The following is a 19,219-nucleotide window of genomic DNA, read 5'->3' as shown; positions in this document are numbered from 1 at the left end:
ACAAAGTACTGAGTAAAGGGTCTGAATACTTATGTAACTGTAAGAGTTCTGTTTTTATTCATATAAATTTGCTTAAATCGACAAAAAAACAGTTTTTGCTTTGTCATTATTGGGTATTGTGTGTAGGTTGATGAGACTGTAACTTAACAAAATGTGGAAAAAGTCAAGGGGTCTGAATACTTTCCAAATGCACTGTATATTATATTATTATATATATATATATGCATTATATTATTATACATTTATTATAACAACATTTTGTGACGTTTTTGATCAGTTTGGTGTTTGGCAGGTTTCTTTTCAGGCTGTTCGTGCACAATACATTTTTTCTTGAGGTGAGTCGAAGTTTGGTAGCAAAAGTCTACGCCCCTTCGTCGGTGATTGGTCAACAGTATTACTCCTAGGAGTGGCAACTATGGACGGGATTCTTTAATGAAGTGCTTGTTTTCATTCAACAAGAGGCAACTAGTTTTCATGCACATTTTTTCACTTGAGAAATACTGCACCAAACATTTTAGATAGATGTCAAATTAATCGAATAAGACCTCCTTATAAAAACATCCAAATTAATGACAGATTTCTTGATTTATCTTAGATCAGGGTCTCTAACCCTGTTCCTGGAGAGCTACCCTCCTGTAGGTTTTCACTCCAAGCCTCCAACTCCTGTTGTAACTAACCTGAATCAGTTTATCAACCAGCTAAGTATCTAAATCAGGTGTGCTAGATGATGGTTGGGGTGAAAACCTACAGGATGGTAGCTATCCAGAAACAGGGTTGGAGAGCCCTGTCTTAGACTAATTAGGACTATTTTGAGGAAGTGTATACTGGCTATGTTGTTGCTTTTGGTTCTCAAGAGGGACAAATAGTAATATTTTCAAGCGAAGGTATGCGAGCACAGATGTTCACTTCCCTATGCCGAGTTCTGCTTGGAGCAAACCGAGTTTACAGTGCCTTCAGAAAGTATTCAAACCCCTTGACTTTTTTCACAATTTGTTTTGTTACAAGATGGGATTAAAATTGATTTAATTTCTTGTCAACGATCTACACAAAATAATCCTTCATGTCAAAGTGGAAGAAAAATTTGAAAATGTGTAAAATATTTTTGAAATATAAAACACTAATATATCTTGATTACATAAATATCCAACTACCTGAGTCAATACATGTTAGAATAACCCTTGGCAGTTATTACAGCGGTGAGTTTTTCTGGGTAAGTCTCTAAGAGCTTTACACACCTGGATTGTACAATATTTGCACATCATTATTTTTGAAATTATTCAAGCTCTGTCAAGTTGGTTGTTGATCATTGCTAGACAGCGATTTTCAGGTCTTGACGTATATTTTCAAGTAGATTTAAGTCAAAACTGTAAAAAGGCCACTCAATGTCATCTTGGCAAACAACTCCAGTGTATATTTGGCCTTGTGTTTCAGGTTATTATCCTGCTGAAAGGTGAATTTGTCTCCCAGTGTATGTTGGAAAGCAGATTAAATCTAGGATTTTGCCTGTGCTTATCTATATTTTGTTTATTTCTATCCAAAAAAACCTCCCTAGTCCTTGCGGATGACAAGCATACCCATAACACGATGCAGCCACCACCATGCTTGAAAATATAAAGAGTGGTACTCAGTAATGTTTTGGATTTGCCCCAAACATCATGCTTTGTATTCAGGACATAAAGTGAATTGCTTTGCCACATTTTTTGCAGTTTTACTTTAGCGCCTTGTTGCAAACAGGATGCATGTTTTGGAATATTTTTCCTTTTCACTCTGTCATTCAGGTTAGTTTTGTGGAGTAACTACAATGTTGTCGATCGATCCTCAGTTTTCTCCTATCACAGCCATTAAACTCTGTAACTGTTTTAAAGTTACCATTTGCCTCATAATGTCACGGACGTCGAATGAAGTGGACCAAAACGCAGTGTGGTAAGCGTACATATTCCTTTTATTAGGTGATGATGCCGTCAAAACAATAAACAATACAAAAAACGACCGTGAAGCTTAAGGGCTATGTGCCACAAACAAAGTTAACTTCCCACAGAGAAAGGAGGGAAAAGGGATACCTAAGTATGGTTCCCAATCAAAGACAACGATAGACAGCTGTCCCTGATTGAGAACCATACCCGGCCAAAACATAGAAATACAAAATCATAGAAAAACAAAACATAGAATGCCCACCCCAAATCACACCCTGACCAAACCAAATAGAGACATAAAAAGGCTCTCTAAGGTCAGGGCGTGACACATGGTGAAATCCCTGAGCGGTTTCCTTCTTCTCCGGCAACTGAGATAGGAAGGACGCCTGTATCTTTGTAGTGACTGGGTGTATTGATACACCACCAAAAGTGTAATGAAGAACTTCACCATGCTCAAAGGGATATTCAGAGTTTACTTCTTTTTTTACCAATAGTGTACCAATAGGTACACTTCTTTGCGAGGCATTGGAAAACCTCCCTGATCTTTGTGGTTAAATCTATGTTTGAAATTCACTGTGTGCTACAGAGATGAGGTATTCATTCAAAAATCATGTTAAACACTATTAATGCATCCAGAGTGAGTCCATGCAACTTATTATGCGACTTGTTAAGCACACTTTTACTCCTGAACTTATTTAGGCTTGCCATAACAAAGGGGTTGAAGAATTATTGACTCAAGACATTTCAGCTTTTAATTTTTTATTAATTTGTAAAAATGTCTTTGACATTATTGGGTATTGTGTGTAGGCCAGTAACACAAAATATCTTACAATTCAGTCAGTAAAACATCAAAATGTGGAAAAAGTCAAGGGGTGTGAATACTTTCTGAAGGCACTGTATGTATGCGGCTGCCTTAACACACAAACGTACTGTACGCACGCACACGCGCACACACATGTGCACACACATACACCCTGTTGATCTTCCTGTAATCTGTTGGACCAGATTTAATTCCAGTGGATGTGCCCCCTACCATCCATCATCCTGTGCTCTGGGCTGCAGCAGACCTGGCTGGGTATACACAGCGCTGAGTTCATGAAGATGGCCAATATCCAAATTAAACAGCTCTCTGCATTATAAATGCAACATGTTTAATGGCACTGCAAGATCAAAGGTTATGCTGCACCGCAATGATCTAAGGGTTTAACAAGTGCACAATTAAATAAGACTAATCTCAAACATCTACAGTAGAATAGTGGAATGTAACAGGGTTGGATTTACTATGCTGATTTGGCTTAAATACTGTATTTTCATATTTTTCTGTGTGAATGTTTTTTTTTTTTACACATCTTGAGCCAAACACATTGTATTGAAGGGTCTTACTCTAGCCCTCAGAGACTCTGTCAAACCTGTAGGCCTAGTCCCAAGAACTTGCGTGCTGCCGATTCCGCCAAAACTCTGCTTCATTCCATTCCCGCGCATTAACCGACAAGTCGCCCAAGGGCTGCGTGACCAGCGACACAAGCCATTTCCTCCCGTGAATGACACCAAAATAAAATCTTTATTGAGCGTCTATCTGTGAGCTCCAAACTCTGGGACAGAAAGATGCCTCTCATGGAGTCCCTTTCATGTGAGGAATGTGCTCGGCTGGGCAGATTAGATTTTCTGGAATCCACAATGTCAATGACACTATTGGCAGCTGTGCTCTGTTAAACAGGAGGGCATGGTTGTGTGTGTGTGTGGCTTTGTACAGCCGCTGCATGCCTACTTAGTGTATTTCCCCCGAGCCCATCCATGACTCATTAATCAAATATTCATACATCCCTGTAAATACATGGTGAACACAGCAGTCCCTTACAGCACACAGCAGCAAGCCCCGTGCCCCCCAGCACAACACTCTTTCATGTTCACCTGGGGCCTGACAAAAATCCACAAATCCTTCCCCTCATAACGTCCCCCCTCCCATGTCATTCCTCTCCACAGCCACAGCACCAAAACATTGCTGCATATTTGATGACTCAATGTCCATCTCTCCATCCACACAGCCAGCCGGTTTGGCCCTAAAAACAGCCTGTTATGTACTGTTCAGACACTTCCTCTAAAATGATGCTATTATGTTCTCTGCCAGCTCTCTGGTTCCTCTCGCTCAGTGAACGGACATGAGAACAGATCCCTGATTCTTCCTCTCGGTCTCTTTCCATCCTCACCCCTACCGTGGCATCCTCTCAGAAGGGCAACTTTCCCCCCAAAAATGGGACCTCTGACCCCCTAACCCAAGGCCAAGCTCCTCACAATACAATAATTTGTATTGTACGTGAAAACATGTACAGCATAGCTCAAACGATGGGGACACAAGAAATATTACCCATGGCAACAGTGCGTCGTTGCACGAGGATATTTTCTTTTCCTCCGCGGGCGGACACAATCCCAGCCTGTGTCAGAGGGTCACATTTTTCCCGCCGGCTGGTTAATGGGCTGTAGAGATGGTTAGCACATACGATTAGTTTTAATCTAGTACATTTGACTGGGCAATAAACAGGCTTTCAACACAACAAGTGTTGTATTATGCATGGCAAGATGAGACAAAACAAATATATTTTCCAAGAGATATCTTTCTCTTTAATGCTTGTGAAGAGGTGCACAGATCAGATGAGAAAATCAAAAAGGTTTTATGACTTTATTCTACTTTGCTGCACAGCAGTGTGAGAATCAATACTGTGATAAAGATATGCATTTTGGGAACATTTTGCAACACGGGTAGAATGTAGCTGTCTTTATGCATTTACAGTTGAACATTTCAATTACATTCAACCCACATAAGAAATTGTGGCTTCTACAAATATCACCATTTAAATGAGATTACTCAATTACCACAATTAACTTAGTATGTGGGTAACGTATATTTAAAGTTCGTAATTATTGTGAAAGTACAAAGAGAAGCAAGGCATTGTACCGGTCACCTCTATAGACGGGTTTGACTGTGACATTGGAAATTAGACAATTCATTTGCTTTGAAGAAAAAAAAAAAAAAAAAAAAATGCATGAACCAAAGTACTGTATCGTTTCAAGGACAATAATCAGAAATTCTCAAATGGCTGTTTGAAAATTCAAAGACGTGTTGAAATGATTTGGCAACCTAAAACTTTTCCTCCTAATGTAAATGTGGTCTCGAAATCATAAGAGTGTAACCCTAGAACATATTTGACCACTAAATCTTCCAGGACTATCAAAGTATTTCTAAACACTTCTAAAAATAGTCTGTGAATGACACTCTCCTATTGCACTTCACTGTGTTATAGGGCCCAGCTATAGAACAACAGTGATTTCCTCACACATAACCTCTGATGACTACCATCTCCTAAAGTGCAGAACTGATTTCCTTACAAGGCAAATGTGTTTTATATTTGGCTGAGAGTTTGTTTTCCAATAAGCCAAGGCACCCAATTCTCCATCTGTATCAATAATGCACAGTGTACAAGATACAGTACATCGCATAACCCTCAATACAACCTCATAGCGCTTACAGACCCATGGTATGTTTGTTTGATCCTTTGCCCTATGTTACCGATTTACACAGAACAATCAAAACTAACAGCAACTATCTACAGTATAAGATATCAATTTTAGTATTTTTAGGTTTTGTGTATTAAGTCATGAATGCTGGTGTGAGATTTATTTTATATTGGCTATGTATTTTCAGAATTGTGGAATATAGAGTCCTGGCCTTGGATAAGCAGGTATCAGTCTGTCTGGTAGTCACTTTGCTGGTCGTTTTAAAAGTCTCTGACCATGACCTTTGACCGCGGCGTTGACCTTCAGAGCAGCACGAAGTCTCCAGCGGTAGCGGCTGCTCTCTGTGGGTCACGGATAAACGGCCATTCCCTCTTCTCCGGGGTCAACTCCGCCGAAAGGTTGTAATCTCTTCCGTGACCTTGCATGAAAGTGAATGCTGGGTATTTCTCATTCGCTGATGGCAGCAACACCTGATACACAAACACAGACACAAAGACAGACACAAAGAACGTTATATAAAAGCCTAAAAAGTTGAATTGAGTTAAGAAGCGAGCATCCTGCATGAAAGCAACAGACACAGTTGTAGGGCAGGGATGGGAGCAGGGAGAGGGGACTGCCTCAGATTAACAGCTAAATAGTGCCACCAGATGGCCAGTTCATTTAACTTCTCTTAGACATTCAAACTACTGTATAATACGGTCATTATAGCAGACACTTTTATCTACAGTTAACACATATATGCTTTCCTCTCACTCACGTTCTATGCTTTCTATGCTTATTGGGTATTAATTTATCTGATGACAATGATTAAGAAATAAACTAAGATGATTTTGACTAAATAGTAAAGCCTTTAGTTAACCCACCTTGGACAGTTCGTGGCTGATTGTCTGGTAGTCCTGGACACTTCTAGAGTAAAAGCCTATGGTACAACTGGGGTCCATCTTACTGAAAGGCATCTTCTTTGGCGACGGGCAATGATACGACTAAAAATACAAAATGTTCGCTGTGTCAAATTGACAACAATTATTATCACTGGTTATTAAAAAAAATATGGTTTAATTGATCGTGATAATACAGTGAAGTATTGAAGATAAGTATGAAATAGGTAGGAAAGTTTATGAATATAAAATGTTATGTTTTATGAATGCAATGAAATTCAAATTCATCTGTTGTCACACACTCAGACTGCTGAAAATAAAAAAATATAGCTCTGTTTCTGGTCTCTTGTCCCACTGTGTGCTGGTTCTACAGCCAAGCATCAGGAGAAGTTTCAATGCAGTAGTCAATGATAAATGCAGGTTTTTATGTGTTCTACTGCTGAAATATTCAGGATCATAGTATCTGAGCCTCTCTATATTCTCCATATTTCTCCTCCACAGCAGCCTCACATATCTGAGTAGCAAATAAATCAGCAGCCAGGGACTCAGTAATTGAACGGGGGCTGCTTTAGGATTCATACCCTTAAGTACTAACAGAAACTATTAAATTCACATTACTGAGCCCCAGTCAGCTCAGTGTAATTTCCCATTACCTGAAGAGGGAAATGGTTAGTGCTGACATCCACAAAAGACTGACAGTAATGAGGGTCCATGTAAATCAAGCTGTCATCTGCAAGGACAAAACAAAAGACAAGTTATTCAAAAACATCTGATTATTACAAACGCTACCACGCCGATGAGCGACGACATACTCCTTCCCTCCAATTTCTATGCAGGAAAGTCATTTCGCTAGGCTACTGTTAGCATTCTTACAGTCAAATACACCTCCTGTTTTTTAATATCGACCAGGGTGGATTCAACTCTGCATAATCAAATGCTGTTGTACAAGCACATTTTTTCCTCCCGGCCGCAGAAAGGGGGCTGTCCTTAGATTTTTGTTTGGGGAAATTACTTTTACAAACACGCAATTATATTCGTCCATTTACATATGATGTATGCGGGCCGGAGTCGACGCTTGGCAGGGAGAATGTATTGCTTGTCATTTAGACATCATCCGGCACTTCATTTCAAATTGGTAAAATGTAAATGTGTAAATATTGACTGCCAAGATGTACAACTGAAGGTTCCTCCCGTCCACTGAAGGTGATGGAGAGTGGCTCACTTTGGGGCCCTGCTGGATGGATGAGAATGAAATGATATGCATAATGTCTCCTATGGAAATCAATTACGGACACAACTTCGGATGTTTACCCCTTGTGATAAATGAGTAGGGCTTTGATGGGTCAGAGAAAATAAAATAAGAACTGTTTCACACACACTCCTCTCCTCACAAACACGAATGGATTACCTTAGTCTCTTTATACAGAGAGAAGAGAGGAGGGGGAAAGTACGGTAAATTATCTCCACTGTCCTCTAGTCTTTAGTCCTCTGGTTGGTTTCTGGGTGAAACACTAACCTTGAAAGCCCACGAAGTAGCAGGCCTGTTTGGGCTTGCCCCCGATGATACCAATACAGTACTCCAGACTCAATATGCTCTGAGGAGGATGGAGACCAGGGGACACACGGTCAAATACTCAGCCATACAGAACAGGTTTACGTACTGCTGTAGCTAATACTGTCTCTAGGTTTATACTCAGCATATGCATTATAACAGGTTTACGTACTGCTGTAGCTAATACTGTCTCTAGGTTTATACTCAGCCATATGCATTATAACAGGTTTACGTACTGCTGTAGCTAATACTGTCTCTAGGTTTATACTCAGCCATATGCATTATAACAGGTTTATGTACCGCTGTAGCTAATACTGTCTCTAGGTTTATACTCAGCCATATGCATTATAACAGGTTTACGTACTGCTGTAGCTAATACTGTCTCTAGGTTTATACTCAGCCATATGCATTATAACAGGTTTACGTACTGCTGTAGCTAATACTGTCTCTAGCTTTATACTCAGCCATATGCATTATAACAGGTTTACGTACTGCTGTAGCTAATACTGTCTCTAGGTTTATACTCAGCCATATGCACTATAACAGGTTTATGTACCGCTGTAGCTAATACTGTCTCTAGGTTTATACTCAGCCATATGCATTATAACAGGTAATGCTGTCTACTGTCTCCCTGCTATCATATCTAAATTAGCTGAGAAGGGGGAACTACTACTCATGAGTAGCTGTGCTGGTAAAGCCTTTTTTTCTTAATAGCAAATCATTTCTGTGTAACAAGTAAGTACCTTACTGTAATTATTTGACATTAAAATGGTAAAATGTAACAAAAATAGCTTCGTAGCAAAGAGCAATTTCTCATCCAATAATTTTGATAAGACTGTCTGGGAAAACTGAAAAAATAGCTGTTATTGGCAGAGAAGTTTGGAACTCATTCTTATTGGTCTAACTAATTTACCACCTGGTGATGTCACCAGGCAGGCCAAAACTCCATCCCAACAAAACAGGCTGAAATATCAGGCGGTCCTTTCAAACAACTCTTATATTAAAAGGGCATTATCATCATTTTCACAATATTATTCCAACCTCATTGTGGAAAAATATATAAAACACAGGTCAATCACATTTTTGACTGCACTGGGCCTTTAAGACAAAATAAATTAAGAAATTTGCACACTATATGTGCTTCCAACAATTGAATGGGTAAACTTCATCAGCAACGTTACAGCAACGAAGTGAAAAAAATCTAAACTGAAGGCGTGGTTAAAGAGTTGATGAAGTTCACCCATTCAATTGTTGGGAGGACATTAAGTATAGTGTGGGACTTTATTTTCATACAGTTTATTCACCTTTACTCTTCAAACATTTCTGGGTGTGTGTCTGCTCATGCTTTTTATTAGGTCACTTCCCTGCAGACACGACCTTTAACCTGAATCTGGAATTCAAAATATAGTACTGCGTATGTATTTTTGCTAACACACAGGCTCTCTGATTAGGTTAGAGATCCCTTTGTCTGATATTACATAGCGGTAGTAAGTGTATGTGTTTTCTGGACATTCACAATTAGTGATTTTAAAACCACAACTCACTCAAATCTACATTCTAGACATGATCATCCTACAAGGGTTAGGGCTATTGTTTTTCCCACCTTGACAAAGCTGAAGTACTCTGGGTTGATCTTCTCTCCTCCCAGTCGAACTGGGATGAAGATGATGACCGCCCGGCTGTCAGTAAGGGGCAGGGCATCCGCTCCCCCAGCCACACACGACTGGTGGCTATCGATGACATCAGCATTGTAAACTATAGGGGATCAATACCAGAGGTCAGACAGGGGTCAAACGCCTGCCTGGTCATCTGCCTGCCTCTAAACCCTGCTATCACACACTGAAGGACATTTGCAATGATCATGAATGTTCTTATTATAAAGTGAACATTTCTAACAGATGCAGTCGAGTGTTATTGCACAGGTAAGCTATAGAGCAACTTCTGTACTCAACTCTCTCACCCAGGTCTCCAATCATAAGTGTGTCTGCATTCTGTACAGTAGTGAGAGGGTAATCCATTGCTGCTGTCCACATCTCTCATTCTTATAGTGCCCTACTACTGAACCCACACTGATCCCCTCACACACTGGGAGAGTCTAGATCCTGCAGCTCTCATCTTAACATTCTCCTCTCTCCGTCACACAACCAGTCCCAATCACTCGCTGTTGAGAATAATGACTTCATTCAAAATCCAGGTTATTGGAGGGAGGACGATTTAGGACAGGGGGGGTTGGCTCTCTCTCTCTCGACCCATCCCCTTCTCTACCCATCCTTCCTCGATCCTCTCTGTCCATCTAGTCTCTCTCTCTCCTCCGTCTCTCTCCTCCCTGGCTCTCTCTCCATTCTAGCTCTATATACATTGTCCTTCTACACTGTGTTTCTCCTGATGAGATGCCCAGACCCTGGGCCCAGAGGAGGTTCATCTGTCATACCTGTACAGTCCTGGGAGACATAAGCAGTTATGCCCGACAGCCCAGGGTCTGTTGCCTCCTCTACAGCTTTTCTAAGAGCGAAAGAGAGGGCAAGATAGTTATTTGGTGGCCACCAAGAATGTGTGAAACAGCATTAATATAACCCTAGAACCAGACCCACCTCAGGATGTGTGAAACAGCATTAATATAACCCTAGAACCAGACCCACCTCAGGATGTGTGCCACCACGGCAGGGCCATACCAGTCCCCTGCCCGTTTCCCAGACACCAGGCCTAACTCCACCAGTCTGTGGACACCCAGCTGTGCCTGAGGACTGTCACCAAGCCAGGACACCAGGGTGCGGTGGTAGATCTCCCTCTGGTGGATGTCAGCCTCCTCCGCTCTTCCAGGGGCCCCTGGAGCATGAAGCATTGGTCCTGGGTCCGAGGGCCTCTCTCCCTGCAGTGAGGCCTCCAGGCTGGCCACCAGACGCTTGGCTGCACTGGTGGTCCAGGTCTCTGTGTCCAGAGGCTGGAGGGCCAACGCCTCCGACCACGTCCATTCTGTGGCACACAGACAGAGGAGGGTCGAAGGGATTTTTTTAACATCTGGTATATCTTTTCCATTTTGTTAGTTGAACACTCTGCTATCGAAGGAAATCATTTAAATATTAAAACATTTGTATGAGGCACTTATGTTCAGCAAATATGCCAATATCTTGAGAAAACTAAATGTAAGCCACATTCAGCACAAGAAAGCTACAGCAAATGGTACTGGCGTTCTGGCTCTCAACTCGACCGCAGAAATGATCAAACTGAAAATATATACACAAGTATTTGGCCTGTTGTCAATGACAACGCCTCAGACATTGGACCACATTCTCCAGACCAAAGACTCTTAGAATATAAAGTTTCAGAACTTAGGGAAATAAAGTTCTGGCTTAAATCTTCTGCTAAAACAGATAGTCGAGTTTGACTTTAAATAAGAGAATGAGAAAACCCTATTGTATAATAGTCCAATTATAGGCCTCTCAGTATGTCCAGTATTTCACTTTTACAGCGTTTTAGCCCCACAAACAGGGTGGGCACCTGGGGTGGCGAGGGTGTGAGTGGCCAATGCCATAAAGGAGACGGACTTGGGCACGAGGCAGTAACATAATGACCTTGCAGAGTGAATGAAAGATATTTATTGATCAATTTCAGTTCTTTAAGTGGCCATTAGTCATTTTATAGCTTAAAAGATTTATTTAATGACATACTGTATTTCACATTCAGTGGAAGAACAAGTTAAATATTGTTTTCTAAATGGTTGCATTAAAATGGTAGTAAATTAGTTTCCTATTCACTAGTGTGAATCTCAAGAGATCCTACTCTGAAGAACAGAGAATGCACTTCAATGACGAAACTCATTAAATTATGAAATTCTCAGATATTGTTTGACAAAGGAATGAGGAACCAAGGACTTTCCCATTTTTAGTAAGAGTTATAAGGGTCATACTATAAACTTGGATTGCATTCATTAGGGCACGCAACAGAAAATGTATATATATTTTTTTCAATAGAAAACTAAAATAAGTATTTCTGACTGGACCAGGGGTGTACTCATCAGTGCACAACATAGCAAACCATTGCAAGAAAGCAACTATAGAAACTGTAGCAATATAAATTCTTATTGGACAATTTCAGGTTAGTCCCTCGCCGTTTGCTTCCGTTTGAATACACCTCTGGTAGTCCCCATTTCAAAAGGTTTTCTTCCATTTAGTGCCTAATGAACACAACCCTGGCCCACTGCCATCCCACTGACCTCTGCCCAGGAAGTGTAGTATGAGGGCCTGAGCCAGCATCATTTGTCCCGCCCTCAGCATACAGCCCCAGCCACAGTCAGAGGTTAGGGAGGAGCCTGGCAGGGCAGGGAACTCCTCTCTGTAGGTCAACCACACACGGGAAGCAAAGTCCCTCCGGAAGGCCTCCACGTCGTCACCCCCTGTGGCGGGGGGTGCATCACAGACCTCAGTGCTGCAGCTCTCTGTTGGGCTATCCTCATCTGATCAATGAAATCACATTCAATCAGATCAATCACATATTGAAAAGGAGCCAGTGAGTAAGAGTCTATTCGGAAAGGGAACACAGCAATGCAGACCGAAATTCAGTTTGTGTGTGTGTTACCTTACCGTCAGCCTTAAAATGGTAGCATTTCCCCAGGAGGAACACTGGGGAATTTCTGCTAAAGTAGGTTTTTGACTTCAAAGCCCAACCTAAAGATCAGAATGAAATAGTTAATTAGCCATAGGGTGGGTAGTTGTGAATGAACTCAGTAGCTTAGTTGGTAGATCATGGATAAAAGCATATGCCAAATGGCATATATTATTATACTGAACAAAAATATAAAACGCAACATGCAACAATTTCAAAAGATTTTACTGAGTTACAGTTCATATACAGAAATCAGCCAATTGAAATAAACTCATTAGGCTCCAATCTATAGATTTCACATGACTGGGAATACAGATACACATCGGTTGGTCAAAGACCCCTTAAAAAAGGTAGGGGTGTGGATCAGAAAACCCATCAGTACAACACATTTCCTTCGCATAGAGTTGATCAGGCTGTTGATTGTGGGCCTCAGGATCTCGTCAAGGTATCTCTGTGCATTCAAATTGCCACCGTTAAAATGCAATTGTGTTTGTTGTCCGTAGCATATGCCTGCCCATACCATAACCCCACCTCCACCATGGGGCACCCTGTTCACAACGTTGACATCAGCTCGCCCACATGATGCCATACACGTGGTCTGCGGTTGTGAGGCCGGTAGGACGTACTGACAAATTCTCTAAAACGAAGTTGGAGGCAGTTTATGCTCTGGCAAAAGCTATGGTGGACATCCCTGGGGTCAGCATGCCATTTGCACAATCCTTCAAAACTTGAGACATATGTGGTATTGTGTTTTGTGACAAAACTGCACATTTTAGAGTGGCCTTTTATTTTCCACAGTACAAGGTATACCTGTGTTATCATCATCTATCTGAAACACAGATAGTATTGCTAGGGTCAGACAGAGGATCCGTATAGAAATGATATGGAGTATAAACACATGCTTGAGAAGCTGCAGTCAGTCCACAATTGATTATTATCTTATCAGAATAATCACACATGCTCTGATAATTATCACATCTATCATGTGCTGAAGCGAGTGACAACTCAGCTGACATCTGTTAAATCTTACAAAGACTGTTTTAAATTTCCGTGGTCAATTAACTTAAATCAGAAGGATTGAGACAGCAACCTGTAGAGGATAACAGGAGCCTAAAGGGGAGTCTCGAATAACCATTACGATGCACTTACTGTACTTCACATTGTGCCATGCTGACAAGAACTTTGTCTTCAATTTCTCCACCTCATCAGTCCCTTTATTCTCCATTTTGACCACCGGGAAATTGAACTCATCCCAGCGTAGTTAACAATCTCACTGTCTTCCTGAAATGCTTAATTTGAAAGGACAAGACATTCATTTATTTTGTCGTTTTAGTTAAAGACAAAGGGCTTGAATTGAAACGGTAACGTTACAGTGTTGCCGACTAGCAGTTTACCAACATTAAACCCCCAGCTAGCTACCTAATCTCTACCCCCATCCAACTCCTTATGGAAGGGTCATGGCAAACATGTTTGGCTGGACAATGAAAGCAATTGAGTTGGCAAGAGCGCAAACAGTTAGCTAGCTAACGTTAGCGAGCTAATTTACACATTGTTCAGCTAGTTAGCAGTCACGCGAATAACTTAACTTTGCGTTCAGTCTCCGGTATAACAACATACATCCGAGACTCGTTCGAATACATTTATACATGTCAAATAATTTAACATAAAAGTTCGTATTTCAGTTTGATACTTACTGTGTATCTAGCTAGCTAACCAGCTAGCTCCCAGTGTTTACATTTTGAGGAAGCAAAACCACAAGCCAAGCACGCGACTCTCGCGGTGTTTGCATCATTCTGCAACGTAAATGTGCTGCGCGGCTACTACAAGCACATAATCTCTTTTACAGTCACATTCATTCATTTCAGTTAAATTGTTGGTGCTGACCTAATTTTAAATTGATCCATTACTTACAATTCACTTTTAGGGTGCCAAAACATTCCATTCCCAGAAATGCTTTATAGTCAGACAATGTATTGGGACTTGCATGATAATCAATAATCCATTGAGGTTGTGATAAACTATTTGAAAATTAAATTTTATTCAACAGTAAATATGTGCCAAATGGCATTATGAAACTTGTATTAATTCCGTTTTTGGTGTCATACAACTACAGTCTGTCTAACCTCTGGCAGGGTGTGTTCGTGTGCGCCTGCTTTATGAGGTTTACGGTAGCTATTCCCAGTCTCTTTTTTCCAGCAGCTGAGAGTAGTGGAAAGCCTGTGAATCCAAGCACATCAGCGGCTACAGCTATGGCTGAGCGCCGCGCATTCGCCCAAAAAATCAGCAGGTAAGGGAGTTACTTCTAACTTTTACAGTGATTGCACTGACAGAGTCCCCCGTTCAAGCTATGCCGTTTTCAATCTTTAAAAACCTATCGTCCTCTGCGCTCTATTTCAAGGCAAAGCCATTGGCAATTAAGGCCCAGCCAGCTAGCATCCATCCAAGTTAGCTGTCGTTAGCCATATCAAAGATGCTCCAGTGACCCGCCCATAGAGAACAGGGGTCTGTTTTTCGCAATGTTATTTTTGTCTCGTGCGGTTACATACGGGTTTGAAATGTACCTTTGACATCTATCGTACTATCAATTCCAACCATTATCTTTCTTTACAAGGATTTAGCTAAGTATTCATTGGATTGCGTGTAGACTACTAGAAAATCCGTAGTAACGTTAGACAACTGAGCTACTTTGGTGGCTACGGCTGGGTGGTTGCCACTGACACATCGACGAGACTTCATTGACACCGTAGCAAACAATACAGTAGCTAAAATCGTCATGGAGAATGTTAACTAGTTTACCTGTAAAAGCCCGACATGATCAAACCTATCTGCCCCAGTTAAATGTATGCATTCAGATCAAATACGTCTATTGAAACGAACAAAGGGCTTTGTGTCAATTTCCGTTGCTTGCTGTGCATACCAGTGGAATTAAAGCTGGATGTAAAACAATGGAGTAGAAAATGGGTCATATCTCACATGCGAGAAAGAGTTTGGTTACCCCTTTGCTATATCATAAACAAGCCATCACAACATCCAACTGTTGATTGATTGTTATTGTCAAACTGAAACTGCCAAATCATCATAAAGTAGCTAGCCAGATTATGTTGCACAAATCACACTTAACCCGTATGTGGTAGAGCAAATGAATAAGACACCTTTAAGCAGTATTTAGTCCCCCCATAAAACGTTTTACAGGACAGCAGTCTGTGCCAGGAGGCAAATTATAGGCCTATTCATAATGATTATTGTGGCTGTGGGGTTGGTTTCAGTTTAGGAGCGACTAGTGTCTGCAGTATTGTGACATTTTCCAAGCTATGAGTGTAAAAAGGAGTCTATGAAGCAGTTGTTGTTAACATAAGGTACATAGGCCGACCAAGAATGTCTGCACAAATAAAGAAGAGGGAAACAAATAAGTGATTTATGAACATAACCCTTATATAGAAAATAATCACACACACACACGTCTTACTATACTTGAGCACTTTTTGGGAACAACAATTGATTCCCCTTTTAAAATCCGATTTTCCCTTAACCTTAAACCTAACCTTTAAGACTAAAATAGCATTATGCAAGTTAGGACTGAAAAAATTTACTTCTGGTACTCACAAGTATAGTAAAACACACACATACATTATGGTTGATCTCAGACATCCATGCTTGATGAAGGAGCACCACCACCCCCAAAGGATCATGGTTTATCTGTGAGGGTTTTTGGAAAGCTCTGCTTTTAGTTTATTCAGATCAGATGGATAAAGCAATGTGATGACATCTGGTAATATTTAGAAATTACTGACAGAATGAGAGTAAGAATAGCAGGTATTTTATCCATCATGTCTTCTGTTGTTGGTGTGAGTCTGGCTGTCTTTTTTTATTAGGAGGACTGGGGGAGTATGGCTCTATTCTGTATATTGTCTGATCTGAACAACAGTATTTCTGTTCAGTCTTTGCTTCCCAAATGTCATCTCAGAAAGTCTAAACTTTTTGGAAGACTTTAGAGACCGTGAGGCCTGTTCAAAGTCCCTTTTCAGCTTTGGAGTTGAGACTGAGGTTCAGATCTTTCTCATTAAGTCAGGCCAAAACAATGTCTGATTGAGTTTTCCATTTAAAACCGCAATAGGTAACTTTTGGGGCAACCTGACCAAATTCACATAGAAATGTTTTGTATACATCTGTAATTCTCATTGAAAGCATGTCTAAAAAGTGGTAGATTTTTTTTCTGAGCTCTTTCTATGCTTCCCATTTAAGTTTAGTTTTTGCTTTACTTTCAGTTTTATATTACTTTTTACTATCAGTTTGGTTTTACTTTCAATTATAGATCTATAACTCATATTTCTATGTGAATTTGGTCTGGTCGTCCAAAAAGGTACATATTGCAGCTTTAAGTGTGTGTGAGGTGACCTTGTGTTCCTCCAGTGTTCTAAATGATGCAAGGAGCGCACTAGCCTGCCTGTATCATGCTGTCTGTTCCTTCTCTCCTGTCCTGAGCAGTGACCAGGCAGGCTTAATAAAGGTCCTGAATATAAGCCCTAGCAGCAGAACCGTGCTATGTATTGTAGCTGGTTCATTGCATCTGCCTGTTATCCAGGTGACAGCACTGCAGTAGCCACCAGTATATCTAGGCCTAGCCTACATCATAATGTCTTTCCTGAGTTGGAAAGTTATAAGCTATATTTACACTTGCCTGAGATTCAGAAATTCATTCATGATATTGGCCTAGCTTCCTGTTACCTTTTCTCTGACCTAACCTGCCTCTGGTCACCCTCTCATCCTCTCTCCATTTCTTCAAGTTCCTCATGTGACATTTTGTAATTTGTTGTTTGTTTGTTCCTCCCTCTCTGGGCTAGTGCTGCGTAGTTGTTTTGTTCAAGGGCACGAGGACGGGTTTTGATGGTGGCTGTGATTTAAAGGCACACAGAGTGGTGCAGTCAGTCAGCAGCAGTTGCCTAGCCAAGCGCTTTGTGTTGCTGACGGAGGTCCAGGGGATTTTATTTGTTCTCTCTCTGTGGTGTGATATAGTGCCGTATCAGAGGGGGCAGTAAGGCCACCAGCAGGGCCAGGGAGAGAGAGAGCCCTGAGCCACAGCAGGGACCATAATAGTAATGTTTGGCCCACAACAGAACTGCTGGACTTGACTACTGTACCTGACCTGCGGAGTGACCAGACCACTGCAGTTAATGGCCTTCTCTAATAACGTATTCCGCTTACACACTGCCCTGTCTTTCGCTTGCCCTTTTCAAACTCGTGTATGAGATGGCTTTACCGTAAGCAGCCTGGAGGCATCGTCTGTGACTGTGTTGAATATAAGCAAAGCCTAGATCGAATAGATAAGATATATAGCCACAAGCTATAGGCTTACATGTTTTATCTGAGTCTGTTACCTGTTTGCCGTAATGTAACACAACAGCTTGACATTCACTGCTAAGCTTCTCCCTCTCTTCCCTGCAGAACTGTAGCAGCCGAGGTGAGAAAACAGATCGCTGGTCAGTATGGGGGCTCCCCACAGCTCCTCAAGAACCTCAACGTGGGTGCCGCCGCCAGCAACACCGTAAGTACCTACACACAATGCATCTTAGTGTTCAGGGAGGGAAATAGGGTTGGAGTGTATCTGCTAACAGTTGAGGTCCATTCTTCACACCCTCTCACCCCTATTATAGTGTGGTCAGGGACTACACGGCCTGGCCCATCCCACCAGTAAGTGTTTGCTGAGGCAGCCCATTGACTTTTAGCGACCTTGTGCCAAAATAATACAGCCCTAATGGTGTTCTCTCCCTAGTCCCGACTACCGCTGAGCTGAAGGAGCAAATAACCATCCTTAATTAGGCTAAAGCTGACTGTTTAATTCAACTGTGAACGGATTGTGTTTGTGTTCTAAATTCCCCCCAAAAGCTTTAACTGTACTTAGTGAGGAATTAGACTCCCCCTGGGTGCTTTGTTTTAGAAATAGACAGAAGCAAGCCTATAAAGCCATTAGACTATGCCTGAGGTGGTTTGCTTGCCAGTACTTGCTTTTCCAGTTACATCAGGGTTTGTGAGCATTTCCTCAGTGATCCAAAGTGTCTGTCTGCCAATATAAAATATATGGTTCCCTGAAAGTTTTGATTTGTTTTAAAAAGGTTCCAGGGCTAGAACTTGTCTTGTGACATGCATCAAGCCACAGGATTGTCTGACAGCTAAGTGTTGATATTTCTTTGCTAGTAATCCAGCTGGACTTTTTGGGGATGATTTATTTTTGGCAGCTAACCCAGTTTCATAGGCAGGCCTATTAAGATCTGATTTGGCACTCACTCACACAGCCTTTCCTCTCTGTTTCCAGGTTCCTCTCACAGAGGCAGTGGAGCCGGTGGACTTTGAGGAGTACCTCATCACCCATCCCCCCATCATCGAGTCGGGCCCCCTGAGGGACCTCATCGATTTCCCCCCGGATGACATCGAAGTGGTATACACCCCCAGAGAGTGTCGTACCGTGGGACAGGCCGTGCCTGAGGAAGGGTAGGTGCTGCTGGGGACGGCTCTACTGGCTGGGTTAGAGTTGGTACTGAGGAGCATCAATCAGCTTAATCAACCAATAAAATGTATTTATAAATCTCTTTTTACATACAGTTGTCACAAATTGCTTTACACTACAAAAAAAAAGAAGAAAAGGGAAACAAAGTACAGTGTACTACAAAAGCTCACAACCCCTCAAATCAAAACCCTAACCAAACTGTGGAAAACCCCACTGTAACACTCCACATCTGTCCAACTGCTGGAGCTTGATGGAGATA

The 19,219-nt window shown here is 41.4% G+C and overlaps 2 protein-coding genes across 18 annotated transcripts in view; one reads left to right on the top strand and one right to left on the bottom strand.

Annotated features, from left to right (window-relative positions):
- Positions 1-4,576: 4,576 nt before the first annotated feature.
- Positions 4,577-14,247, bottom strand: atg4c (autophagy related 4C, cysteine peptidase). Its single transcript, XM_055861567.1, has 11 exons — positions 14,153-14,247; positions 13,608-13,747; positions 12,437-12,520; positions 12,070-12,309; positions 10,496-10,829; positions 10,288-10,358; positions 9,460-9,611; positions 7,821-7,899; positions 6,958-7,034; positions 6,290-6,409; positions 4,577-5,896 (listed from the first exon to the last, which is right to left on the bottom strand). The coding sequence occupies exons 2-11, from the start codon at positions 13,681-13,683 to the stop codon at positions 5,729-5,731; spliced, it is 1,401 nt and encodes a 466-aa protein (XP_055717542.1). The 5' UTR covers positions 13,684-13,747; positions 14,153-14,247; the 3' UTR covers positions 4,577-5,728.
- Positions 14,248-14,636: 389 nt separating this feature from the next.
- Positions 14,637-19,219, top strand: part of dock7 (dedicator of cytokinesis 7) — a 62,458-nt gene continuing 57,875 nt past the window's right edge. For 16 of the 17 annotated variants that reach the window (XM_055861554.1, XM_055861555.1, XM_055861553.1 and 13 more), the window contains exons 1-3: positions 14,651-14,745; positions 17,901-18,000; positions 18,769-18,944. In XM_055861554.1, the coding sequence (XP_055717529.1) occupies positions 14,708-14,745; positions 17,901-18,000; positions 18,769-18,944 (314 nt within the window). In that variant the 5' untranslated portion in view covers positions 14,651-14,707. Of the gene's footprint in view, positions 14,746-17,900; positions 18,001-18,768; positions 18,945-19,219 lie in introns of all 17 variants that reach the window. The other variant, XM_055861538.1, reaches the window with a different exon arrangement.

This window comes from Salvelinus fontinalis, chromosome 14 (assembly GCF_029448725.1).
Source record: "Salvelinus fontinalis isolate EN_2023a chromosome 14, ASM2944872v1, whole genome shotgun sequence".
NCBI classification, from domain to species: domain Eukaryota; kingdom Metazoa; phylum Chordata; class Actinopteri; order Salmoniformes; family Salmonidae; genus Salvelinus; species Salvelinus fontinalis.
Note: the sequence above shows the minus strand (reverse complement) of the source record. Positions and strands in the feature narration are given on the sequence as shown.